General features: G+C 40.7%; 1 protein-coding gene across 1 annotated transcript in view; it reads left to right on the top strand.

The window, feature by feature from the left end:
- The window catches only part of ITSN1 (intersectin 1), a gene marked incomplete at its 3' end in the record, with an annotated part of 77,127 nt that overhangs the window by 21,527 nt on the left and 27,766 nt on the right, over positions 1–27,834 (top strand). Inside the window, exons 2-9 of the mRNA XM_015424935.1 lie at positions 6,467–6,526; positions 7,501–7,593; positions 10,136–10,199; positions 13,999–14,159; positions 14,701–14,880; positions 15,624–15,717; positions 19,985–20,085; positions 23,069–23,132. Coding sequence (XP_015280421.1) covers positions 6,499–6,526; positions 7,501–7,593; positions 10,136–10,199; positions 13,999–14,159; positions 14,701–14,880; positions 15,624–15,717; positions 19,985–20,085; positions 23,069–23,132 — 785 coding nt within the window. The remainder of the gene's footprint in view (positions 1–6,466; positions 6,527–7,500; positions 7,594–10,135; positions 10,200–13,998; positions 14,160–14,700; positions 14,881–15,623; positions 15,718–19,984; positions 20,086–23,068; positions 23,133–27,834) is intronic.

The raw sequence follows: 27,834 nt of genomic DNA on the forward strand, positions 1-27,834 counted from the left end.
TGGTGATGGACACTCAAGCTACAAAGCTTTATCTTCCTGTCAAAAAGGCCAGAAAGATCAAAGAGTAGGTTAACCAAATTATTCAAGCCAGGACTTCACCCTGACCAAGATGATGGGCCTCATGGTCGTGGCTTTTGACACGCTACAATGGGGAAGGTTTTCACTCCAGAAAACTACAACTATTTTACAGCCATACCAAAACTCTATTGCCTTATGGATAGATATTTCCTTGAAGTGGGCAGATGGTCCATAGTACCTCTCCAGGTGAAATTAAGTCTGTGCATGGATCCATGACCGGATCCAAGTTTTCTCTGACACCAGTCTATCAGACTGGGGGGGGGCACCTTACTCCATCAACCAGTGCAGGACAGATGGTCCATAGCAGAAAGGAAACTGCCGTTTAATCTCCTGGAGCTTCGAGCCATTAGGTGGGCTTTTCAACACTTCGCCCCTCAGATCAGGGGGAACCACATCCTTGTTCAGATGGACAACATCTCAGCGAAGGCTTACCTCAACAAACGGGGGTTCAAGGTCCTTAGCCCTACACAGGGAAGCGACTCAGTTATTGAATTGGGCAGAATCCAATCTGACATTGATCAGGGCAAAGTATGTGAAGGGAGTCATCAACACCCAAGCAGATTGGCTGAACAGCGAGACAGTCCAGGAGGGTGAATGGTCCCTACACAACAGAGTTTGTTTTTTCCGGCTCAGAGCAGCCTCTCCGCTCAACAACCAACTGGACAGATTTTACATCAGATATTTTCATCCCCAGGTGGAGGCCATGGATGCCCTTCTGTTCTCTAGGCCCGAGGGGCTCCTCTATACATTTCCTCCTCTTCCTGTACTTCCCAAGCTTCTCCGGAGGATATGAGTTCTAAGGGCAGAGATCGTAGTGGTGGCACCGTACTGGCATCGTCATCCTTGGTTCACGTTGCTACAGGAGATGGTGGTGACTCCTCCTCTAGCCATTCCTGTCTCAGAAGACATGCTGCTTCACGGTTCAGTTGTTCTTCTTGCAGTCCAAGGGACTCTCAAGAGTCTTCTCCAGCACCATAGTTCAAAAGAATCTATTCTTCGGCGCTCGGCCTTCCTTATAGTCCAACTCTCACAGCCATACATGACTACTGGGAATACCATTGCTTTGACCATGCGGACTTTTGTTGGCAGGGTGATGTCTCTACTTTTTATCATGCTGTTTAGGTTCGCCATCGCTTTCCTCCCAAGGAGCAGGCGTCTTTTAATTTCATGGCTGCAGTCACAGTCTGCGGTGATCTGGGATCCCAGGAACGTGAAGTCTGTCACTACTTCCACGACTTCCCCTTCTATTTGCCAAGGAGTGATGGGGCCGGATGCCATGATCTTAGTTTTTTTGATGTTGAGCTTCAAGCCCACTTTTGCGCTCTCCTCTTTTACTCTGAGCAAGAGGCTCTTTAGATCCTTTTCACTTTCAGCCATTAGAGTGGTATCATCTGCATATCTGAGGTTGTTGATCTTTTCCCCAGCAATCTTAATTCCCGCTTGTGATTCATCCAGGCCAGCATTTCGCATGATGTACTCTGCATATATATTAAATAAGCAAGGTGACAGTATACATCCTTGTCGTACTCCTTTTCCTATGCTGAACCAATCAGTTGTTCCGTATCCGGTTCTAACTGTCGCTTCTTGGCCCTTATACAGGTTTCTCAAGAGACATGTGAGGTGGTCTGGTACTCCCATCTCTTTAAGGACCTGCCATAGTTTGTTGTGATCCACACAGTCAAAGGCTTTAGCATAGTCAATGAAGCAGAAGTAGATATTTTTCTGGTACTCTCTTGCTTTCTCCATAATCCAGCGAATGTTGGCAATATGATCTCTCGTTCCTCTACCTCTTCGAAACCCAGCTTGTACTTCTGGTAGTTCTCTATCCACGTACTGTTGAAGCCTAGCTTGTAGGATCTTGAGCATGACCTTGCTAGCGTGTGATATGAGTGCAATTGTGCGATAGTTTGAACATTCTTTGGCATTGCCCTTCTTTGGGATTGGAATGTATACTGACCTTTTCCAATCCTGTGGCCACTGTTGCGTTTTCCAAATTTGCTGGCAAATTGAGTGCAGCACTTTAACAGCATCATCTTCTAAGACTTTGAATAGCTCAGCTGGGATACCATCACCTCCACTAGCTTTGTTGTTAGTAATGCTTTCTAAGGCCCATTTAACTTCACATTCCAGGATGTCTGGCTCGAGGTCAGTGATTATACCGTCGTGGTTGTCAAGGACATCGAGGTCTTTCTTGTATAGTTCTTCTGTGTATTCTTGCCATCTTTTCCTAATCTCTTCTGCTTCTGTTAGGTCCCTACCGTTTTTGTCCTTTATCATGGCCAGCTTTGCATGGAACGCTCCCTTGATTTCTCCAATTTTCTTGAAGAGATCTCTAGTCCTTCCCATTCTATTGTTTTCTTCTATTACTTTGCACTGTTCATTCAGGAAGGCCTCCTTATCTCTCCTTGCTGTTCTCTGGAAATCTGCATTCAGTTGGGTATATCTTTCCTTTTCTCCTTTGCCTTTCGCTTTCCTTCTTTCCTCTGCTATTTGTAAAGCCTCATCAGAAAGCCACTTTGCTTTCTTGCATTTCTTTTTCTTTGGGATGGTGGTGATTGCTGCCTCCTGTACAATGTCACAAACCTCCGTCCATAGTTCTTCAGGAACTCTATCTATCAAATCTAGACCCTTGAATCTATTCTTCACCTCTACTGTATATTCATCAGGGATGCGATCTAGGTCAAACCTGAATGGCCTAGTGGTTTTCCCAATTTTCTTCAGTTTAAGTCTGAATTTTGCAATGAGTAGCTCATGATCTGAGCCACAGTCAGCTACAGGTCTTGTTTTTACTGTACAGTAAAGAGTACAGAGTAATAATTGACTGTGACAGACACAATCACAACAGCTCAGTGACTTCAACCAACCTCCTGAATTAAAGGTCGGAACATCCAGTTTTCCATGGGGCATGTATGTTGTGTAGCTTCTTAAAATGAGAGCCAGGATTGTATAGTAACTAAAGTGCTGGTCCAGGATCTGGCAGAACTGGGTTTGTATCCCCACTCTAAAAGTGGAAGCTAGCTGGGTGACTTGGGTCATTCCCTCTAAACTTAACCTAATTCACAGTTATTGTAAGGCTAAATTAGATGTTGTAAGCGACCTTAAGTCCCCATTGGGGAGAAAGGTAGAATATAAATATACAAACATTTTTTTTCAAGTTTAGTATATTGAGCTATGTAGATTTTATGGCTGTGTTCAGACATCGATAACAATAAGCCAGGTGATGAGAATAAGGCCTTGGATGTTGCCAAGGGAAGCTTGTTCCAAATCAAGAAGTTTTCAGTCTCTGTGCTATGGTCAGTAGGAAAGTTGAAGGAATGTGTGAGCCCAAATACTTCATGGATCATTGTTGTCATGAACAGAGTGAAGTTTGTATGTCTGAATGAAGCCTATGGAAAGTTTCAAAGGGACTGGTCTTTTGTTTTAGCAGGAATTGCAAAAGTAAAACTTTCCTTTTTAATTAGTTCTTAAGCATTATTAAGTATTATTTAACAAAAGCTTGAAATACTTCATTGTTTGGAATCAGCAGGCCTTCCTGGAATAAGCCTTGCCATTATTCTGGGATCCCTCTTTCCCCTGTTCTGGTAGAGGCAGAAGATCTTCACTTTTTGATAACTGTTTCAAATTTGATTTCCTCTGAATGGAGAAGAGGTGTTCCTGAGTGGTGTTTGTATGTGTGAACATCGGGAAACAAGAATCAATGTCCTCCTTTGTATTCTAATTAATAAATATCACATTAATCCCCACAGCTGAGGTCGCCATGACTTCCTGGCACGGGTACATGTGCACACACACAAAAAGTGCAAAAATAACAACAAAAAGACTACAACAAGACCTAATATTTTAGAAGGTGATCTCAGAAGGTTGTGAATGTATAGCAGACATACAGATACTGTATTGTGTAAATGCTCATTTGAATGGATAAGTGGTGTTCAGCCAAGACAGTTGTGAAATATTGTATGCCTCAGTGTTGTAGTCCAGGGGTCCCCAACCTTTTTTAGCCTGGGGGCACCTCTGAAATTTGAAGAGGGGTTGGTCAACACCACCCCAAAATAGCTGTCGTAGGAGATGGAGCCAAACCTCAATGGCTACTGTACAATACCTTTCTTTTTACTTTGCAAAAGAATTGCAGTAGGGGCATTAAAAGAAACAAAGGAAAGTCCAAGGGAAGGATGGGAGAAAGAGAAGAGGGAATGTCAAGATTTCTCTCTCCTCCCCAGACCACACCGGACTGGGAGGGGAAAGAATTCTTTACTGGAACAAAGAATTTACACAAGAACCCAGGAGAGGTAGGCTCTCTGGATTTAAGACAATAACCACCAGAACCTTTTTCAACTATGGTCCCCTTCCAGTGCAAGAGCAAGGTTCAAACTCTTAACTGGCCTCTGGGACTTATTACAAGAATACTCTTAGCCAGGTAGCATAATGTGGTGAGCAGTTTCAGGCAACAGGAAAGAGGCTTGGAGTCAGTCACACATCAACAGACAATCTTTATAACAAGAATAAAGTTTATTAAGTACAGGCTTGCAATCAGAAATAATAATACTTCCAAAATAAGAAAGGCTAAGCAAGGTTTTGCCTAACTACACAATAGAGCATATTTACCAACATCAGGTAGGGTCAATAGTCCATAGTAAGAGTCCAATATCTTGAGAAACAATAGCTCCATCCTTGCGGGCACATAGCCATGTGCTTCAGCTCACATGGAGTTCTTTGTCTGCCTGGGACAGCCTTTCCCAGGTACAATTCAACATGAAGTAGAGAGCAAGAGAAGAAACTGAGCTCCCTTCCAAGGGATCAGACAATTGAACCCCAATCTCATTATGATCAGCCATGGCCAGTAGCCAATCGCAAGGAGACATGGGTGTTCACCTTTTGGGGTTGTCATGGCAATTGTTGGGGGATAGGTTGGGTCCGGGAATCATCCTCTGCAGTAAGATGATACCCCAGGGTCCCACCTCATCCTTGAGCCTACGTGCGTTTTTGCATGCTTCTGGCCTCTGCCAGCAAGTAGAGGAATGTTTATGGGGGCAATTTGACCAAATGTTCAGCCATCTGGCTTGCATAGGAAGTCAGAACAACAGGGGGTACATGCCAGGGGGAAGGCAGGGTCTATAGGAATCAATTTTCCTATACAGGGAATAAAAAGAAGGAAAGTATCTGAAGAGGAATGGAACAACAGGTCTGGATGCTTACTAATTCTGATCTTTTTGTGGTGGCTGCTGCTGTTGCATCCATGGAAAACCCTTTCATTTGAATGAAGGCAGCCAATAACAAGCCCTGTCTGACAAAGGCCCTGGACACTTTCTGGAAAGCTCAGCAGGCAACATGGTGCCCATGGGCACCACATTGGTGAATCCTGTTGTAATCTATAGCTGAAGTCCTTGGAAGCATGAAATAAAAACAGGTGAATTGTAGTCCATGTAAACTGAAGCCGGAGTAAAATGGTTCCTCTACGGTGCTACAGGTGTCCTGTTGATTGTCACTGCAGTGAAATAACATGGCCGCCCCTCTGGGATTTTGAAGCAGGATTACAGAAATAAAGTGCCGGTCATTATTTCAAACTAGGCCTCCCTGCAGCTGCTTTTTAAGGCTAAACTTGGATCTCCAGCCTCAGCCCGAGTTTGACCGTTTGTGTGATAACATGATGCCCTTTCACTCCAAAACTGAAGTTTAGTGTTGGGGCAAATGAGCTTCAGTTAAGGGTTTTATATTATTCAAGCTATGTACAGATTTGACTAGACCTGCAGAAGAACAGACTCTGGGAATGAGGCGGAGCAGCAGAGGACAGGCAAAGCTGACAAGGCAATGGCCTTGCTCATTCAACTTTGCAAAGGCTCAGGGTCCTTTAAACAGTCGCTGCCACCTGTGCAAAGCAGCTACAATTCCCTACGTTTCACAGCAGCAAAACATCCCTCACTGTTAGGTATGTCTGTGGTGTGTGAACTAAGTACAGGTAGCTGCCCTGTGCTGATTGCTGTATTCTTTGATTGTTACCGCAACCCCATGAAAAGTCACACAGGAAGACTTTTTGCCTTGCCCAGCTTCTAATAAGTCCATAGTGGGAGTGTGTGTGTGTTAATGATGTGACTGACCAAGTGGCAGACAAGAACAAAAGGACCTTGTCACAGTTCAGAGAAGAAATATTGTTTGAATGGGAGTGTTGGTGCAGTCAGCAGCAAGGTGGAAGATGGGCAGTTGTAGCATTTGATTGGACTTTTCCCACAGTTTACATTTACCCAGTTAACACATTTCTTCTGACTTTTTTCTGTATATCAGTGAGTGGTGTAACGAGCGACCCTATATAATATAGCAAACTGGCTCTGAAATAAGTTGTTACTGTTTTTGCTCTTGTTGCATGCCAGTGCCAATGTACCACTCTTTATTTCAGGCATCGAATAGCAAGTGGAAGTTGACTGAACCATGGCTCAATTTCCAACACCTTTTGGGGGTAAGCACCAGGACATTTTTAAAAAGCTTAGTTTAATCAATTTTATTTCAAAAATATTTTACCCAAATAAATAGCTTGATTTTAAGAACCAAAAATCTTTCTATTAATCTTGGTATGCAGTTACAGCAGTTGGAAAAATGATTTAAACCTTGTGTGAGGTGAAGTGTTCTTGGGTTGTTGCAGGAAGAAAGGATGACTGGAGCAAATCCATCAAGAGCCACAATCTGAGGACCTCATGAATGATCTGTGGGCCAATCAGTCATTTCAGAAAGTCATATCAATGTAATAGACTTGTTTTCAACAGGGAGGGATCCACAGATTTTGTCTGAGCTTGGTAGCTAGCCTTTGCTTCCAGTAGCGGTGAAGTTCAGCTTTCTTGCTGGCTACTCTACAATGACACCACAAGCGTGTCCCTTTCATGCCTGCTATCTGTTGAGGGAAAGTTTCTGAGGCTTAAGTGGTGGTTGTTTTGTAACAAGCCCTCTTCTCTAACATGTGATACTGATGGCATAGGATGCAGCCCTGTTGTATTTTGAAAGAGGCAGTTCCTCTTTCCATGTGCTGTTGTCAGCTTTTTAAAAAAATTAACTGGCTTGTCTAGTCTTATACTAGAGGTGTCCCTGCTGGTCACCAAAATAAAGTATATGGTTGCTACTGGTGATCTGGCAGTTGCTGTCCTTTCAGCCAGCAAGCTCATGTTGTTTGCACCCCAAGGCATCACATGCTTATATGGGCAGATCTATGTAGACCTATGGGCAGACCTCCACAGAGCAGTCCACAGTTTCCTGTACCTCTTGCAGAACCTCCAGACCTTTAGAATGCCTTGGACCTCTAGGAGCTGTTTAGGCTACTTTCTGGATGGAGAAAATATTTTCTAATTGGATGGTGTTGTAAAATCTAAACATATTGGGAATAATAGAGATTCTTTTATAATGAACCTTCTTTTGTTTTCTCAATTTCTTCATTACAAATAGGCAACCTGGACATCTGGGCTATAACTGTGGATGAGAGAGCTAAGCATGATCAACAGTTCCACAGTTTGAAACCAGTATCTGGATTTATCACTGGTAATGCATTGTTTTATATAATGTCTATTCCTCAGCCATGTAATTTGGTGCTTCCCTGGGGCAAGTAGCAGTTGCCCCAGCCCAGGTCATGTACCCAAGTGACAATGTACTTGTGTTTTAAGACTACAAGGCGGAGAAGCCTAGACATGCTTGCAGTGAGCTCAGTAATACAGTGTAATGTGATTAAAGTATGTTGCCCAAAATGCTGAAGACCTGAAATGAAAGAATTAGGCAATTGCTTTTGTGATTCTGGGGTGATAAGAGGAGAGACAGGCTCTCTGTTGCAACTACAGTATTTCTTTTTCTGGCATGCATGGAAAAAATGGCTTTAACTGTTGATTACATCCTACACAGAGAAGGAGAAGCAGCCAGCAGTGTGCTGCTGCTTGCCCCCTCAGTAAGATAAGATGGGCTGCATGTAAGTTTTTCCAGTAGTACAAATAGCAGCTTTCTGGGGCTGTTTCAGGTGAGAAGGTGTGTGAGGAGACTCTTTATGGGGAATCAGGGGCACCTGATGCCTAAGAATTATGTTTCGGCACAGAATTCATAGTTGTTGTCTGGCTTGAATAGGACTCAAGTTAAGCTGTTAGAGTCTCAAAGTCTTGTGCATGTGAGACTTTGAACTGCATCTTTTTAAAGGTCCCATATGATTCTACAGTCCCCTCCACTATAATTGAGCCAGAAAAAAACAGATGTTTTGCACATACCCCTATTATGCTTTTCAGTATGATTTGTAAGCTGCCTTGAATTACAGGGGAAAGTGGGATATAAATATTTGAATAAATAAGTAGTTTGGGCAGGTAGATAACATTTAAGCAACTTCCTGTTTGTTAGGTTAGGCAGGGTTCTGACAGTGATTGTTCCACCTCTGTTATACTTGAGCTGTAATGCTGGTTGTCATAGTTCACTAAAAAACAAAGTAGATTAATGTTTTCTCTCCTGTGTGCTGGTATGTTTTCTGAGGGTCAGCGCAAGGCGATGGTCCAAGGCCAGGTCTACCAATATAGTGGAAAGGGGTGGGTATACCTGTTCTCTGTGGGCCAGGTTTACCAATATTATGGAAAGGCGTGGGTAGACCTGTTCTCCAGAGACCAGGTTACTCTGCTGGCTTTTAATTGCTCCTTTTTAGGATTTTAACCTGGTTTTGAACTTGCATGTTTATTGCTGATTTTGTTGTCAAGTTTTATTTGTATTTATGTTTTTGTGAGCTGTCTTGAACTTTGGAAGATTGTCTAGAATTAATTTAAACTGGTCTGTACTACTGTTATTTGAATATGACATCTCCATGACTAAGTCATCTGTCCACATGAAGCAATAAAGTATTAGAGATTTGATTGGATGGTCAGGAGACTGAGGAGAGGGGATGGGATGTATTCACACTCATAGAAGTGGAAATTTCTTCCTGGAATGTAACAGGTATATATGTTCACATGCTGCTTATTCTGTGCTGCTGTGCCTCTTTGCCATACTTCTTTGGCTGAGAGCAGTGTTGAATTTACATGTGCTCCCTTAAAAATACATGGAAATGTGTTTCATTTATTTATTGGTGAGAATACATCCTGTGGAGAAAGTGTTTTGCTTCCTTGCTTTCCAAGGCATACATTCCAATAAATCAAAGCCATTAAAATAGACTAGACAGCAGGAACCATATGTTTCCCTTTCTTCTATCTAAACTGATGTTAATATAGTGTGAATTTCCTATTGACTAAAGCACAGATGTTTCAGTTTGTAGTCATGCATATTTCTCATGCTCCTATTCTTCTAAACAAATACTTAAGAGATGTATAACTTGTTAATAGAACAGTATATTTATTGTGGATATATGATATTGTTCTTAGGCCCAAGCTACATGTTCCATTTTACGTTTGATTGCCACAGGGACTTGCAGCCATTCAGCAGCTGCAAGTTTGCCATAGCAACTCAAAGTAGAAATGCTGCAAGGGCCTGATTCTGGTTGGAACACTGGTGTGGAGGGAGGAGGGACTCCTGCCTCCCTGGGCACTGTTTTTCCACTCCAAAATGACTCTGGGAGGGCTGCATGTGCACTGAATACTTGCAAATGTGCCCCCCCCCCTGGGTTAAATAACACTTTATGGGGCCATTTCAAGTTAGGGAAATGGCATGGGGGGGGGGCAAGAGTCCCTTCTTCCCTCAGTCTGTGCTTCCTTCCAGAGTCAGACCCCTGTGGTGTTTCCAAATTGTTTTGCCAAAAGGAATTCAGAGCTGGTGTCCTACTGCAAGTCCTTATTGGGACCACATGTTAAATATTGGGTGTAGTTTGGCCCGAAGAGGTTGATCTGTGAACGAGTAAGTTACCAGTTCATACCTTGCCTCTAGCAGGAACACACTTTAGGCATCGTTCCTCCCACTGTCTGCCAGATAGGGATAATAAATAATACCAGCCTACTTATAAGGTTATTGTAAATATTGTTCAGAAAATGTATGTAAAGGACTTTAAACTCTAAAAGCATGATATAAATGCTTCTTGTTATTTGCCAGTCCTTTTGTCTCTTACTTGAAATAACTACCTCCTCCTTTACAGGGGATCAAGCTAGGAACTTTTTTTTCCAGTCTGGGTTACCTCAACCAGTTTTAGCACAGATATGGTAAGTTTTTTATTTACAAATTCTGAAAATTAGCAATTTGCTGCAACTAAATTAACAGTCTTTTGTGATGCATTTGTCGTTAAGGTATCACAATGCCATTTGCTGTTGTAGAACTGTCAGTGAGCTTCTGGTTTCTGCATAATTCTTTTACTGGCCTCTTCTTTATGGGATTTGTGGCTGGTGAGCCCATAAGCCATTAAGAAGTGTTTTATGTAGGCTTTCAAATCAAGCTCTAATGCTTCTGAAGACAGTAACCAAATTGAAGTAGACATGAGTTTTGCTCTACTCATGCTGAAACTTGGAAAGAAGGGAGGACAAGTAGACAGTATTATACTTTTCCTTTTGAAACCAAAGACTTTACAATTTCTGTGAAATATGATATCCCTGTTTACACTAAATTTTTCACATTGTCAAAGAATTTTTTTTTGCCTTTTGTTTGTCTAAATTTCTGGTCACAGCAATAAATTCTAGTATCACTGACATCAGCTTTATGACAGAGAACATTTAAAGTCTAGAAGGGAATAAAGCAGACTTCCAAAAAGGCTCTCTTGTATGGAACTTTACATAACAAAAGCTGCTAAAAAGAAAGTAGTAAGTTTTTCTTATGGATATAAAGTGTCCTTTGGTTAATGACAGACCATCATTATGTGACACTTGGCAGCAATAACAATATAGAAAATTCTGTTACATATTTTTACTTGTACATATTTTATGCATTTTTGTCTAGTAGATACATTACATGACAGATCTGGAATGGCAGATTAGAGACAGGGTGAAAATTGGCTACATCATTTTATCTATAGAGAATTTTTTTTTTTTAGTAACAGAGATAACTGCCTCTTTGAGTGGTCAAGGGAAGGTGCCCTGAGTTATTTCTTGATTTATAATAGTACTAAGGATTCATTAAAACATGGTCTTTATATGATTTTAGAAGCCTGGATGAGAAAGGGTCCAGGGCACAAGCAGTGGTTTGTTAACATACATCATGGAAACAGGGTTAAAATGGTCCATTAATAGAACAGGGACTGTATTGGGTAGTTCTTCCTGTGGACCTATGCTACAGTCAGCATCTAGATCATCTAGGTCATTTCCCTTAACTACAAAGCTGAACCTGTCTGACTGACTCTGTCAGACTCACTGACTCCAACCGACTCTGTCAGAAGCAGATTGACTGTCTGACTTCCCCAAAGACCCACTGGCAGAATGACTCCAAAAAGCCCATGCCCTCATATAGTTCTCCTCAGTTGGTACTGGCCAATCAGAGGGAAGGGGGGGAAGGGAGCAGCCTGTCACTCAAGCTCTCCACTCCAGTGGAGAGTTAACTCTCCACCTCCCAGCTCTCTGAAATTGCTGCACTAGGAAACAAAGGCTGTCCATCACAGAGCTCTATAACAGGATCTGTCAGAATCAGTATGAGTTCTCCTAGCTTATTTACTTGTAAATAAATAAACACTTAAAACAATTAGTAAATCTAAATCTAAAAGAAATCAACCCTGATTGTTCCCTGGAAGGCCAGATACTGAAGCTGAAACTCAAAAACTTTGGCCACCAAATGAGAAGGGAGCACTCACTGGAGAAGACCCTGATGCTGGGAACAATTGAAGGTCAAAGAAGAAGGGGACGGCAAAGGATGAGATGGTTAGACAGTGTTATCAATATAACGAACATGAAATTGAGCAAACTCCAGGGGACAGCGGAAGACAGGAGGGCCAGTGTGATGTGGTCCATGGGGTTGCAAAGAGTCAGACTTGACTGTGCTACTGAACAACAAAAAATCTATTATAACTTTGTCAGCTGCATATAAAACATTTGAGACAGCTTTATTGTCTTTGCTTTATAATAATTAAATTTCCAGAAGATGTCCAAGATGACACATAACAGTAAAAAAAATGCATTAAAATAACATACAGATGAAAACAGCAGATTCCTTAAACTAGTTTAGACTGCATAAAACATATATAGCGTAAAATAAATCAGCCAAACTTAATATTTGAAACAGCAGATAAAACCAGCTGAAAAATAAACTGGAATTGACTAAAATGAGGTGTAGCAACAAATAACCAATACCATAATTTTAACAGAAGCTAATTGAAACAAAAATGCCTTCATTTGGAACTTAAATGACAATAAAGATGGTTCTAAGCAATTTTCTTAGGGGAGGCTTTTGCAGAGATGTACTGGCTCAAGTGGTTAAGACGCTGAACTGCAGGCTGTGGAAGGTCAGTAGTTCAGCAGTTCGAGACCCGGGTGCCGCATGATGGAGTGAGCTCCCATCTCTAGTTCCAGCTCCTGCCAACCTAGCAGTTCGAAAGCAAGAAATTGCAAGTAGATAAATAGGTACCACTTCGGTGGGAAGGTAACAGCATTCCGTACGCCTTGGTGTTTAGTCATGCCGGCCACATGACCACGGAAACGTCTTCGGACAGCGCTGGCTCTTCGGCTTTGAAACGGAGATGAGCACCGCAACCCTAGAGTCGGATTCGACTGGCTTTCGAGCAAGGGAACCTTTACCTTTACTTTACTGGCAAAATATTTCATCATGCTCCTCAGGGTTTTCTTGCTAGTCTTCAGTTGTTATAATTTAAATATAAAAGTAATTGGTTTGCAGAAGTAGCTTTTTGGAGACATAAATGTAGGGGATGCAAGCATTCAGTGGACTTTGATCTCAGTGTAGAATTTTGCATATGTGATAGTTTAGACTAAATGGCTAAGGGATAGTAATACTTGATAGAAGAGCCCAGGCTTTGTATGCAGAGGATCCTAGTTTTGCGGGGTTTCCGGTTTTGGAAACATAGATTGTATTCAGAATTTATTAGAAAGAATAATCTACCAGGGAAAGTTACAATAAGATTCTCTTGAAGAAAAGTGAGAGACCAATTACTGAAAGCATCTAATGGAGCTTTGAAGCTAAAAGACAAAGATATAAGAATACTGAAAGATGTTCCATTTGAGATAAGAAGGAAAAGAAGGAAATATAGAGACTTGACTATTTCTCTAAAAGCATGATGTTGCCTACAGATGGTTAACACCTGAGGGACTAATCTTCAGATATGCAAATAGTAAAGAAAGGATTGACTCTGTTGAAAAGGCTTATGAATTTTTGCGTCAACATAGCAGTCCAAAAGGAGAAGGTGCGACCGATGACGCCAAAGAGAGCAAGGAAGAAGGAGAGGCTGGATCCCCCGAGGAAGACTCTGACTCTAAATTGGGGGGGGGGTCCTAAACAAGGCTATCAGTTGAGACACAGAAAGGGGAAAAATAGATTGTCAGTGTGCTCTGGAATACCTAAAAAGAAGTTTATTGTATATCGTTCTACAATCTTTTTATGAAATTAGAAATGTTGATGAAGCTCTTATGTTTAATTAGATGATCATTTTCAACTAAAGTTAACTTGTGTTTAAGTTTAAAGGTAAATTTGTAAAAGTATGTATGATCAACCATCTCTTGGGTTTTAGAGGGTTTTCTTTACTTTCTCCTATAGAGGTAGTTCCCCTTTCCTGGATTTTCTGTTTGTAGTTTTTAGTATGGAGTTATTAGAAAATGCAATTAAAAACATCCCCTATGGGGGGGTACAAAAAAAAAAGGGATCCTAGTTTTGCTTCCTGGCGTCTCTGCTTTAAAAGGATCTTAGGTAGCAGGGCTGGGAATGTCCTGTTCCTTAGGCTTCAGAAAGCTGCTTGCCAGTTAGTATTGGAGTAATGGACTAATGATTCATACGTTCAGAGTTTCGAATAATGAATCATTGTTTTGGAAGTGTTTCCAAGGTCATGCTTAAAAACCCCCCAAATGTTTTTTATAGGGCTCTTGCAGATATGAACAATGATGGAAGGATGGATCAGCTAGAGTTTTCTATAGCTATGAAGCTTATCAAACTAAAACTGCAAGGTTATCAGCTCCCTTCTACATTGCCTCCTATTATGAAACAGCCTCCCCTTGCCATTTCTAGTGCACCAGGATTTGGTAAGAGCAGATGCCCTCCCGATGTTGATTTGTTTAGTATGGTTGCCAGGTCTGGGTTGGAAAATACCTGGAGACTTTTGGGGTGGATCCGGGAGAGGGCAAGGCTTGGGGAGGGGAGGGACCTCAGCATGGTACAGTGCCATAGAGTCCACCCTTCAAAGCAGCCATTTTCTCCAGGGGAGCTGATTTCTGTCAGCTGGAGATCTCCAGGCCCCACCTGGAGGCTGGCAACCTTACGATAGAGTCTTTGCATGCTGCTATACATCGTTCTCTGCTCAGTTCAAAGTGAATTATTTTCTCTAAAGCAGATATTAGTTATCCTTCTGTCAGAATTGCATTTAACAATTTGATGGAACTATTTGCAGTGAAAGATGTGGTCCATTCCCATGATCATTATTAGGGTAGTCATGGTGGTTTCACCTTTTTATTTTATTTTCAGTCTGTAGCCTAATGTTACATTTATTGGTATATAATTCTTTGCTTTGTAAATAACATGAATAAAAGTGTAGATGATGCTAAATGTGAAAATCTTTCCTTACAGGGATTGGTGGTCTTCCCAGTATGCCACCTCTTACAGCTGTTGCTCCTGTGCCAATGGCATCCATTCCTGTAGTGGGAATGTCTCCACCTTTAGTATCTTCTGTTCCTACGGCAGCTGTACCCCCTCTTGCCAATGGAGCGCCTGCTGTTATCCAGCCTCTGCCTGCTTTTGGTCATCCTGGTATGCTTGAATTTTTAACACATGTTTGCTAATTGATTTGTAAATCTTTGTGTAGCTGAAGTTCTATAATGTACTGTATGAATGCAAACCTTATAATATTAAAGCTCTAAAAGAGAACCAGTTTTAATATACTTTTAAAATTGATTGTTCATGTGTTATCAAAAAAGCAATTAAACATAACCATGAACAAAATGTAGGCCCAGGAAGATCTGCCACAATTTCTGCGTGGCCACTGGATTTACCTGGTTGAGCTATAGGATAACATCACCCTTGGAGAACCATCCGGAGACCATCTTGTTAAATTGAGTATAATTTTTATTAACTGTTATTAATGTTTTATTGCTTTTATCTGTTTTATATGGGCTTTGCCCCTTGTAAGCCGCCCTGAGCCCGCTCTGCGGGGAGGGCGGGGTATAAATCTTAATAAATAAATAAATAAATTCCCTAAATAGCGGGATTATTTTAGCTCTTGAATTGATCATAGTTCTGGCGCATAGGTCCTTGATAGGTTTACATAGCTTGTCATTATAAATCGACAAGTTTGCTAATATTAGTCAGTTTAAGTGAATTTTATTGTGCTTTAAATTAGAAGTTCAAAATAAAAAGGGTGCCTGGAATAGCAGCTACTGCTTGCTTAATGAGTTGTTCAGTACATGACCCGGTAATTGGGATTCATCACCTATCATTAACTGCCTGGCTGCACTTAACCTTAATGTGGTTAAAATGTAATTTTTGTGTTTCAGCCACATTGCCAAAGAGTTCTTCCTTCAGTAGATCTGGTGCAGGGTCTCAGTTAAATGCAAAATTGCAAAAGGCACAATCTTTTGATGTTCCTGGGTAAGTGCGTCTGCTTTTCTTTATGCAGTTTGGCCACTTTGTCATAGATGACAGTCCAACAGCTACTCGAGCACAGATGTCCCATTCAATTTAAGGGAAGTGGCTGCATGCAAATATGTAGCTTCAACGATGTGACCTTGGAATATAATGGTGCAATTCAAAAGAATGAAGTCTGAAGTTAGACGAATGCATTTCTGTCACAGTGGGAGATGTTTGTGTGTAACCATAATTATGTACATACTGAAAGACATTTCATATTGCACATCCCCTTCCTTTTTGTGTTGCGGAAAGATGTGCCTAAAAATAGCAAAGATTTATTATACAAAACTGATAATGTGTGTACTGTCTTGAATTTGAGAATTATCAGGGTTTTTTTAAAAAAAATCATTTTCACTGTTCAGTTTCTGGACAGTGCCCATATTCTGCTATCTTACCATTGCTTTTTTGAACAAAGCTCTATGCCATTGCATTGTTTAAATGGTTGTCTTCCTTCCATTTCTGTTCTTAGCAGCAGAACCTCTCTATCACATTCATCATGTATGCTAGATCTCCATGTTTTCCTTCTTGTGCTTGTCGTGTTACATCCTCACATACATTTTTTTTAAAAAAGATCATGCTTTCTGTGGCAGTGTGAGCCAGTTACTGGTTTCCTCTGATGTTACGCATAATTTATTGTTAATGAAGCACTTTGCTTCCATTGGTTGCAACATACATTCTGAAGTTTGGGGAATATTTAAACTTTAAATAAAAATCCCAATGGCGGATACCAACAAGAAAAAAATAAACATATCAAAATTTATTTCTAACAGTATTGCAATAAAATGATTAAAAGAGACCTTTCCTATTTTCATATAGGAGCACCTAAAGGTGTACTGAGAATTTTTCAAAGGATAAACTTTTTTTAAAAAATGGAAAGAGGAACAGCAAATTACTGTGGAAATTGTGGTATGCACAAAGTTTGAGAAGTACAAAGTGATACCTTTGGGCAGGTGTTTGGTAGGGTGCCCAGTGCAGATGAGCCTGCCCCATATTTGCCTTGGTCAGCACATGACTTCCATGTTGGCTTTCCCTGTGTCATCGGCTCTGAAGGGAAAGGGTATTTACAGCACTCAAGATCTTCTTCCTTCTGGTGATCCCTATCCCATGCTGCCTTGAGTGGGAAGTCATACTTGCTCCTTGAACAGCTTTCCAGCCCTGTTTACAAAGTGTGCAACATCTTGTGTAGGCACTATACTGAACCTAGGCAGCTTGCGAGAACTGTCACAAGACACTGTGCTCTCTTCCTTGAACACTGTGCCATCTCCCCCCATGGCCACTGATCACCTGGGGAGGTAGCACCACTCCAGAAGACCCTGTTGCATCAGTAACCTCTTCCCCTGCTCAAAGAAGCTTCTGTCTGAGGGGATGGGAGTTGAGTTCCCATTTCTGGACTAAAGGGGTGATGTGTGACTGGTTTTTGCTCTGGATTCAGGCTGAGACATAGCAGAGACTCTATTAGTAGGTATGATAGACAGTTCGTCTAGAGATAGACAGAGCAAACTGATTGTGCCAGACCTCTTGAGGTGCAATGGGTTGTACGTGGGAGACACAGCTTGGCTCTAGCTCTAGCTCCATGCCTTTGCAGAGTCATAGATGGTAGTATTGGGAGGCCTGCTCCTTGTCCCTATGAAATATGACTTACAGTATGCACTCTCATAACACTAATACTTGGTACTATCCAGTGACATTTATTTGTGAAGGTTTTGGACTGTAAAAGGAAAGTATTTTTCAATCACATGACAAAATTATGGAATTTGCTGCTAAGAACTGTGGTGTTAACTGTTTTTATATGAGCTCATTAAGTGAAATACATCAGCTTCTCAGTGTGGTCTCCCTGATTATACTGACCACCATCTCTTTCTTTGTAAACCAATCTGGGATTGTCAGTGGTATATCTGAAGCAATGCCTGAACTCTGGAGAACGTTATGGGTTGGTTAAGGTCTAAATAATTGAAGCTGAATGGGATCTCACGCTTATTTAAGGACAAAGTTTGCAGTTTGCCAGGAGTGTTTTCTTCATTTCCATCCGGTGCACAAACTGAACGGCTTTCCGAAGAGTGGGGAGCTGGATGCGTTCATTCATACCATAGTAAACCTTTGACTTGGTTACTGCTGTATTGTTTATGTTACTTTCCCATTAAAGGCCTGTTAACCCAGAAGCTTCAGCGGTGCAAAATGAAATAGCTTATCCATTGTCAAGAATAAACTACTAAAGTGATTTATTCAATATTGGCTTGGTTGCCTTCATAATTCTGAGTAAAAGTCACTATGCGAGTTATAACCTATAAAGGCCCAGCCTTTATACCACCTTGCTCATACGGATCTCGCTGTCCTTTAAGATCAGTAGCAAAGGTTTTCTGTAGGGTACCTCAACCTTGGTAAGACCATATAAAGGTGGACTACGGTAGGACATTATTGGTAGTAGCAATGGCAGACTCAATTCAGACATTGACCATTTCCATACAAGTTATTTGACTCAGGTTCAATGCTTAATATACAGGTGATGCAATAAAGGGCACAGCAATCTGAATAACCCAAACTACAAAGAATTGCTGCAAAACGTTCACAAATTCACAAAAACATGACGTTGTCCGTTGAAAAAGTATTGTTGGTTAACTTAAGAGCTATTTATAGCCATTCTGAAATTGAGATTCCTAATAGTGGATTGCTTGGAAAAATTCAGCAAAACAGTTTTTTGATAAAGACCACGAAACGAACTCTGGAAACTCGAGATGTTCGTCATTTGTTGATCTGTGGAATAAAGAAGACATTTGGAATTTAAACATCATGAAAATGTCTACATATTACTGTCATGTTTTTGTGAATTTGTGAACGTTTTGCAGCAATTCTTTGTAGTTTGGGTTATTCAGGTTCAATGCTTGTCAGAAGTGTTTCCCCCCCTTCATTCCCACACCATCATTGTGCATTTGAGCACCTCCCAGGGTTTCCCTAGGGTAGGGGGGATTTTTTATTTCTGTTCTAAATTGACCACTGCTGGGGAACTGGAGCAGGGAAACTGGGAGGAAACCTGCCATATTCAAGTCCCATTGCTGCTGTGCTGTATTGACACCTGTAGCAACAACAGGGAACAAGAGAAGCATGTTCCTATGCGGAAAACACAATCTGCCATTACTGTAGTTAAGGTAGCTTAACTATGGTTTGAATGATGTCTGAATTGACTGTTTTGTGAACAGTTGAGAAACTGGAGTTTTAAATGAATTTATAAACATTGGTTGGTGCTAATCAGTGGTTCAGAAATCTTGGCTAGCCTTGATAGCTGGCCAAAATTTGGACTTGCCACTGAGTGCCATACTCGGCTTCATGGGTACTCCAATTTTTTTCCAAGGCCAAGAGGAGCGATGACTTGTTTCTTTTGCACTGACCTTTGGTGTGGTTTGGAAAAAAGCAAGCTCAGGTACTCCAATTTTTTCCGAGGCCAAGAGGAGCAATGACTTTGGTGTGGTTTGGAAAAAAGCAAGCTCAGACAGCTCTGACACTTAGAGCAAGGTCAGGGAAATGTCTTGCTCTTTTTCTGGCTTGGAAAGGTGTTGGGGTGAACCCCAACATAATTTTTAAAAAGTATGTTTGCCATTCACAAGCTGTTGAGCACATTCTGTGGGCCTTTGGCATTAACTGTGATTGGCATGATGTCTGAATTCTCTGGCCTCACTCTGGAATGCCACATAAGGCCTGCCTGTTGACATTTTTATGTATTGTTTAGGTGTTGTCTTATTGTTTGTCCATGCTTTGAGTCAGTATGTGTTGGTAGCTGGTATTGTAGCTGCTTGTATCATCATTGATAGTATTTATTATTTTAGTGTTAACTGCATTAACAGTTGTGCTATTTTTGATTTTCTGTAATTACAAATACCAAAAGCAATGCACAACAAACACAGTTTAGAGCACATCAAAATAAAGAAAAATTGGGCACAGGGAAAAGAAGGGACAAGTTTGAAGGCTGTATGGAGTGTTTGTATAGTACACGTGCATGCTTATGGAGAGGTTAGAACAAAAAGACAGAGCATAAGAAGAGCCTTTTAGGTAGCACATGAGAACTTTTCTTTGGAAAAACATGCTGACTTTGACAAATTCATTTAATAACATTCAGTGGTAAATAAGAGCGACTGATAAGCTGTTAGATTTTTTTAAACCATAACTATTTATCCTTTATTCAGTTGTGTTTTGCTTATAAGAATGTATAATTGCCTGTTTTTTTACATAATTCTAGTACATCTCCTGCAGCAGAATGGGCTGTTCCACAGTCATCAAGATTGAAATATAGGCAGCTGTTCAATAGCCATGATAAAACAATGAGTGGACACTTAACAGGTATTAGAAAATGCTTTTGTTTAAAATAATTGTTTTTAGAATTGTGGACTCTGAAATAAATATGGTAGATGTTGTTTTAATGTCACGGTTAAGAGGATGAAGTATGTGCTTTGAAGTCTTTAGCTTTGCCATCTACTTATTAGGCTGCCTTAAGTAAGCTACTGATTTCTTAGCCCATACACTTGCCCTGGTAATATAGAGATAATGAAACTGGCATCCATTTGAAAGTTTGTTGTGGGAATTACTGAAAGTGATTATAATGTACATTGAAAAGTCCTTACAAATGCAAAGTATAATGTCTCTTTGACCAGAGTAGCTGCCTCGGCAAGATATTGTATCAGAAAGAATGAACTAACTTCTCTTTGCCTCCCATTCTCTCATTGGACTGCTAGAATAAAGATAGCCTAGAGCCTGCTCCACTTAGGAACGTAGTATACAGATTAGCTCAGTAGGAGGAAAATGCAACAACACAGAGCAGCCTCCTCTCCCCTACCATCCCAAGACCACAGACTGCTTATGCTCCAGGCTAGGCAGTTTGAGGGCATCATACCATTATAGAAAGGTCATAAAACTCTAATCCATGGGAAATCAAGCATGGCAGTTGACTTCCCTTTTCATTCATCTCTGCTATTATTGCTAGAGCAGCCTAATACTCATAAGACTATCTTTATTTCAGTGCAAAGTGGATAGTCTTTAAAAAAAAGAAACATGTATACAGGATACATTTGTGTTAAAAGCCTCTTGCCAGAAAAGGCTAGGCAAAGTTCCAAATTCCCATTGATTGTTTGAAGGTGAGGGACAGAACTTGTACAAATTGAACGGTTCTTGTTTGCCTTGTCCTTGCATTACCTTTAAGAAGAAAACTTTTATACCCCTTAACCACCTTGGTTCTGTCAGCAGATCACATTTGATAATATACTTTGATAGTATACTTTAATTCCATAATCATCCAAAGAAGTTGTTGGTTTAGGATGGCCATTGTCTGTGATAGAAGGCTGATTCACATCTGGGTTTTTTGGGGGTCAGCTTGACCCAGTTACTATGATGGATGTTGACAGGATCCTGGGAACTGTGAAGACTGCCACTTGTGCTTTGAACTCTTGTCCATCTTGGTTCCTTGGCCACAGAGAGGTGGTAATCCATCCCTTCATTTAAAGAAACAACTAGAAGTGTGATGTGTCACCCTGTCTCTATATGCCTTTCCTGGGCAAGATAATTGAGACAGCAGTGGTGGACCAATTCCAGGTCTCCTTGGATAACTCATATGCTCTATACTCTTTTCAATCTGGCTTCAGGCTAGGCTGTGGGACAGAGATACTACTGGTGGCTTCAGTTGATGATCTTGTCTGAATGTAGACAACCAACAGCAGTGCCTCTTTGTTGCTTCTACGGGACTTACTTGCTGGTTTCGATACAGTAGACCATGCTAACATGCAGAGATGTTTGGAGAGCGAAATAGGTATTAGGGATGTGCTTTGTATTGGTTTAAATTATTTATTACAGGCCTGACTTGAGGGGTTGCCACTGGAGACCAGCTATCGTAATTATGGGATTTGTCCTATGGGGTTCCACAGGATGCAGTCTTAGCCCCCATGCTGTTCAATCTATGTAAAGCCTGTAGGAGAAATAATGTGTAGCTTTGGAATTGGATGGCATCAGTATGCTGACAATACCCAGCTCTATATCTTTCTATCCAAAATCTTCTGAGGATGCAATGGCAGTCTTGAGCCACTGCTAAGTGTGAACAAACTGAAACTGAATCCTGACAAGACGGAGGTAATGTTTGGAAATCCTGAGATCTTGAAGGACATTGTGGTTCCCACTTTTGATGGGTTTGGCTGATCCTTGCTGCTTTAGTCAAGAGCTCAGGGGTTATACTGGATCCACTTCATGGACTGCCCATTAGTCACTGGGTTCAATTCAAGGTAGTGGCCATCACATACAAAGGCCTTCAGGGCCTTGGACCCTCATATCTGCAGGAACGGTTCTCCTCCTGTGACCTACCATGAAAGCTTCACTCATCTGAGCAGGGTCTTCTATGAGTGTCATCCTGCAAATGGGCAAGATCAACAAATGCCCATACATGTGCATTCTCTGAAGTAGCCCCCACCCTATGGAATGGCCTGCCTGAGGAGGTCAAGAAGGCACCCACAGTTTTAGCTTTTGGCAAGCTGTGTAAAACAGAACTGTTCAGGAGGGCATTTTTATATAGGACATAAGGCTATATTAGAACAGAATGATTCAGAAAGACATTTCAGTTGAGGGAACATAATTGTGGACTTTATTACTAATATAGATTATCTGTTGCTGTATGTTTTTATATTGTTCTCACTGTATTATATTTCTGCTTATTTAATACTATTTCTTGCATTGTTCAATAAGTCATGTTTAATACTTCTGCCTTGTTTCAGATTTCTGCGATCCAATCCTATTACATTGTTGATTAGATGCCTCCTCATCCTATTGATTGTACTGACTTACTATGTAACCCACCTTGAGTCACAGTGAGAAAGGCAGACTATAAATTAAATGGCAGACAAATTGTGTTGGCACCCAGTATATGTGATGAAAACATATAGGTAACCACATACCTGCTTAATAGACATATTTATGAAGAATGCTACCTCATGTAAGTGCTTACACAGGTACACATCACATTTTTATATCTGAAGTAAGGCCACATATAGCTCTGAGAACTAAATGCTGTGCACTCATTCATTTAAATATGCACTCATTCATTTATACAGCATCTCCATTACAATAGGTCAACAGTGTTCAAAAAAACTGAATAAAGGGAGAGAATGCAGTAGCTACTTTGATTTCTCTCAAAACCTGAGTGTCTCTAAAGAACTGATTTGCTAGTACTACTGTTTACTGAAAATAAGTCATATGAGCCTTATCCCTTGTGGTTGTTTTGAAAGTTGTATACTAAAAACTAAATCTGTGTGGTATGTTACATGTTTCAATGCTTCCAATTCATTAGGTCCACAAGCAAGAACTATTCTTATGCAATCAAGCTTACCACAAACCCAGTTGGCTACAATTTGGTAAATATTTTTTATATTACATATTTGAAGTGACATGTCTTCCCCATTCTTCTGGTCATCTTTAATTCACTGTTAATTTTCTCATTTTTTTTTTTTCTACAAAACCCATTGTGCACTCCAAAGTGTCCCCTGTTGGGTTGCATCCATCCATCCACCAACAGAAGGTGCTGGTAAATGTAAATTCTCTTAAGGCTTTTCTTCCCCACACCAGTCCCTTTTATCTCTCCTATATTATAAAGCTGATTTGGGGTGGCAGGATTCAATTCATGCCAAAATCAGTTGGGTGCAAGAGCAGGATTCAATTCATGCCAAAATCAGTTGGGTGCAAGAGCAGGATTCAATTCATGCCAAAATCAGTTGGGTGCAAGAGCAGGATTCAATTCATGCCAAAATCAGTTGGGTGCAAGAGCAGGATTCAATTCAAGGCGACTCTATCCACTGCCTATGTAGTCAGTGCCCGGCCCTGAGCGCGCCTTTGCCACGTTCTGGCGCCTCCAGCCCACAAGTGCACCACACTGCCTGAGCCGCCTGGGCATTCAACATTTAAAACTTGTTCTTATTCTTCTTCTATATTGCAATACATTTATATACAATTTTAACTATTTTTTCTTCTAAATTGGTCTTCTGCTTGCATAATACACATTCCATCTCTCCTCAAATTTCGTAATTGATTTGTTCCTCAAATAAGTTAATTTTGCCATTACTGCATATTCAGCAAGTTTATTTTCACATTCTTCTAAGTGTGAATGGACATCTAGTTTCTGTTTTGCTCCGTAGATAATTCTAGTTGTTGTCACCATATATTTGAATATCTCCTCCAAAAATTTCGGTAATTTCTTAGGCAGTATACCTAATAGCATATTCTTTTTTTTGTGCATTTATCATGTTACCATACATTTAAAAATCATTTTTATTTCTCGTGTTGTTTATCATGATAATCTTCAATTGGGGACATAAGTGTAGAATTTGGAGGGCTCAATAAATCCCAGCATCTATATATCTAATAGCGAAGTTGCCTTTGGAGATCTTCCAAGTACTTGCCGGGATTGGCCCTGCTTAGTTTCCGAGATTGGACTTGCCTGGGCTATCCAGGTCAGAGCCCTAGTAGTGTATTCTTAGCTTCTATAGGAAATTTAAATTTTAATATATTCTGCATTTTTCTATGTATTTCCTTCCAATATCTTTTTGCTTGTTTACAAGTCCACCATGTATGAAAAAAGGTTCAATCCACGTCTTGACATTTCCAACATTTTCCTTTATAGTTTTTTGTCTGCTTTCTCAATATCCTTTGGGGTTATATACCATCTAAAAACATTTTATACCAGTTTTCTCTTAACACCTGGCTTTCTATCCAGTTTCTATCCACTTTCTATACACTTGATTTCTTTCTCCCATAACTGTTCCCACTGATGCATTGATACCTGTTCTCTAAAGTTCTGCATCCATTTGATCATACATTATTCACTAGCTGGAATAATAACATATATCCATCGTAGTAAATGTTCTTTTTGTTTTATAGTGAGCTGTTCAAACTCGGTTGCATCTCTTAAAGCTCCACCCTCCATGTTGATGATCTTCTTTAGTCTTGAATCTGATTGATAATATTGCAACCATTGAATGTTTATTCCCTTTTCTTTTAATATCTTGCGAAGACTTGATTTTCCCCTGAGCATTTATCATGTTACCATACATTTAAAAATCATTTTTATTTCTCGTGTTGTTTATCATGATAATCTTCAATTGGGGACATAAGTGTAGAATTTGGAGGGCTCAATAAATCCCAGCATCTATATATCTAATAGCGAAGTTGCCCCCGGAGTGCGGATCGCTAAATCAGCGCTCCGGGGGCAGCTGGGGGGCCGGGGGAGGTTTGTGCATACGTGGGCCAGTCCCCACGTGTGCACAAAAATACTTTTAGAGCTTACTCTTGGTTTCTTGCCATTCCAAATAAATTTGTTTATCTGTCTCTGCCACTCTTTCAGTATTCTTTCTTCTATATGTATTGGTAACATTTTAATTGCAGAAATTCTTCCTAGCCACAAGACTTTTAATTTTTTCCATATAGATAAGATCTGCTTGTATCAATTGCCAAATCTTTTGGTAATTGCTTTTGAAAAGATTACAGTTTTGCTCTGTCACATTTATTCCCAAATATTTAATGGGGTTAGTGGCTACTGTACAATCTGTATGTTTTATAATATCTTCTTGTTGCATTAAAATTTTCATTATCATTTTTTCTTCTTTCTGTTAATTTTGTATCCTGAAAAGGATCCAAGTTCTTCAATATGTTCTGTTACATACTATAGTGATTTTTGGGGATTCAAGACTGTTAGAACCACATTGTCTGCATAGTTTTTCATTTTAAACTCTGTATCATCCACTTTTAATCCTTTGATCCTTGTGTCTTGTCTTATCTTTATAACTAAAATCTCTTATCGCTAGAATAAATAGTAGAGGTGACAAAGGACATCTCTGGTGTGTTCCTTTTTCAATAGCTTCTGTTAATTTCCCATTTATTAAATGAGAGAGCCAGTTTGGTGTAGTGGTTAAGAGAGGTGGACTCTAATCTGGAGAACCAGGTTTGATTTCCCACTCTTCCACATGCAGCTGCTGGGTGACCTGGGGTCAGTCACAGTTCTCTCCGAGCTCTCTGAGCCCCTCCTACCTCACAGGGTCTCTGTTGTGGGGAGAAGAAGGGAAGGAGATTATAAACTGCTCTGAGACTCTGAGTGAAGGCCGGGGTATAAATCCAAATCTCCTCCTCCTCCTTCTAAAATCTTTGACTTTCTAGCATGCAGTTCCGAAATTCAGAGCCACAGCTCATATTTTGAAGTACATTCAGTAAGAAAGGCCATGTTGAATTGTCAAATGCTTTCTCTGCATCCAGAAACAAAAATGTTGCTTTTTCTCTCTTCTTGTTCACAAATTCGATTGCGTCTATTCTGAACCATGTATTATCTTTCATATATCTCTTTGGTACAAAGCCTGTTTGAACAGTGTGTATTAAATTTGGTATACATTTTCTTAGTCTTTCTGCCAGTACTGTGGCAAAGATTTTGTAATCTACATTCAGCAGAGAAATAGGTTTGTTTGACTGTGGTAGTGTTGTATCACTGCCTTTTTCATACACCTCTTGCCACTTCGGCTTGTCTTTCCTTCTTTTATCGCATTCACAGGGTTGGAAAATGGTCAGTAAAATCAGTAGAAGTCAGTTTTTTCATCTTGGTCAGTAATTTGTCATTTTTTTTTTTTTAAAAGGTCAGTAAAGTCAGTATTTCTTTAATTTTTGTGAATGCAGTTTGTGTTTTTCCATTTTCCTAAGAGTAATAGTGATTTGGTGAAATCTTCCACAAAGTATAGAAACATAATTAACCTCTTAAAACATGAGACAATGAAAATAGAGGTGATGGATATTGTGGGATTCAACATAGCACAGCTCCTGGTAGAAGGAGTTGAGAAAGCAATGGAAGAAGAGGACACGGGGGGGAAATGCTTGTGGATGCAGTGCAGAAAACTGTTGAGAAACTGTTGAGAAACAAAAAAAGTTTGTGAATAACTTTATTTATTTATTTATTCAATTTATACCCCACCCTCCCCACTGGAGCGGGCTCAGAGCGGCTTACAAAGAGATTAAACATATAGGTAAAAAATTATATACTATCTTAAAACAAATAATAAAACTCTACATTATCATAAAGTGCTAGTAAGTGATCAGGTACTTATAACAATGCTTACAGAAGGCAGAACCAATACTAGTGTTGTAATCAGATGATCTATATTGGTGGTTGGTCTCTATATTTAGGCAACAGCACAGGCTGTTGGTGGTAAGCCAAGGACCAGGGCACTGTCACTTCTCTGCTATTTGAAGTTATTTGGTGCGGCTCCTTAGTCAAAGGCTTGGTGGAAGAGCTCCATCTTACAGGCCCTACGGAACTGTAAAAGGTCCCGAGGGCCCTATCTCTTCTGGGAGCTCATTCCACCAGTATGGAGCCACCACTGAGAAGGCCCTGGCCCTGGTTGTGGCCAGCCTGGCATCTTTAGGACCTGGGAGGCCAATTGATTTTGTGACCCTGAGCGCAGTGCTCTCTGGGGAACATGTGGGCGTTCCCTCAGGTATGTGGGCCCCTGACCATAAAGGGCTTTAAAGGTAAGTACCAGCACCTTGAAGCGAATTGGGTATGCTATCAGCAGCCAGTGCAGTGCTTTCAGAACAGGCTGGATGTGCATAGGGAGGCCTATCAGAAGTCTGGCTGTAGCATTTTGCGCTAGCTGTCGCTTCTGGATTTTGGATCAAGGGCAGCCCCATGTGGAGAGCATTACAGTAGTCCAATCTCGAGGTGACTATCGCATGGATCACTGTCGCCAAGTTGTTGCATTCGAGGAAGGGAACCAACTGCCTAATCAGCCAGAGGTGGTAAAAGGCTGATTTGGCATTGGAATTCACTGCCACAGGAAGTGGCGGCTACAAGCATGGACGGCTTCAAAAGGGAATTATATAAGCATATGGAGCAGAGGTCCATCAGTGGCTATTAGCCACAAGGTATAGATAGGGGCTCTGGGGCAAGTGATGCTCTGTCTTCTTGGTGCTTGGGGGGGGGTCAACAGTGGGAGGGCTTCTAATGTCCTGGCCCCACTGCTGGACCTCCTGATGGCACTGGTATTTCTGGCCACTGTGTGACACAGAGTGTTGGACTGGATGGGC

This window comes from Gekko japonicus, unplaced genomic scaffold (assembly GCF_001447785.1).
Source record: "Gekko japonicus isolate JY-2015 unplaced genomic scaffold, Gekko_japonicus_V1.1 scaffold1770, whole genome shotgun sequence".
Classification (NCBI taxonomy): Eukaryota; Metazoa; Chordata; class Lepidosauria; order Squamata; family Gekkonidae; genus Gekko; species Gekko japonicus.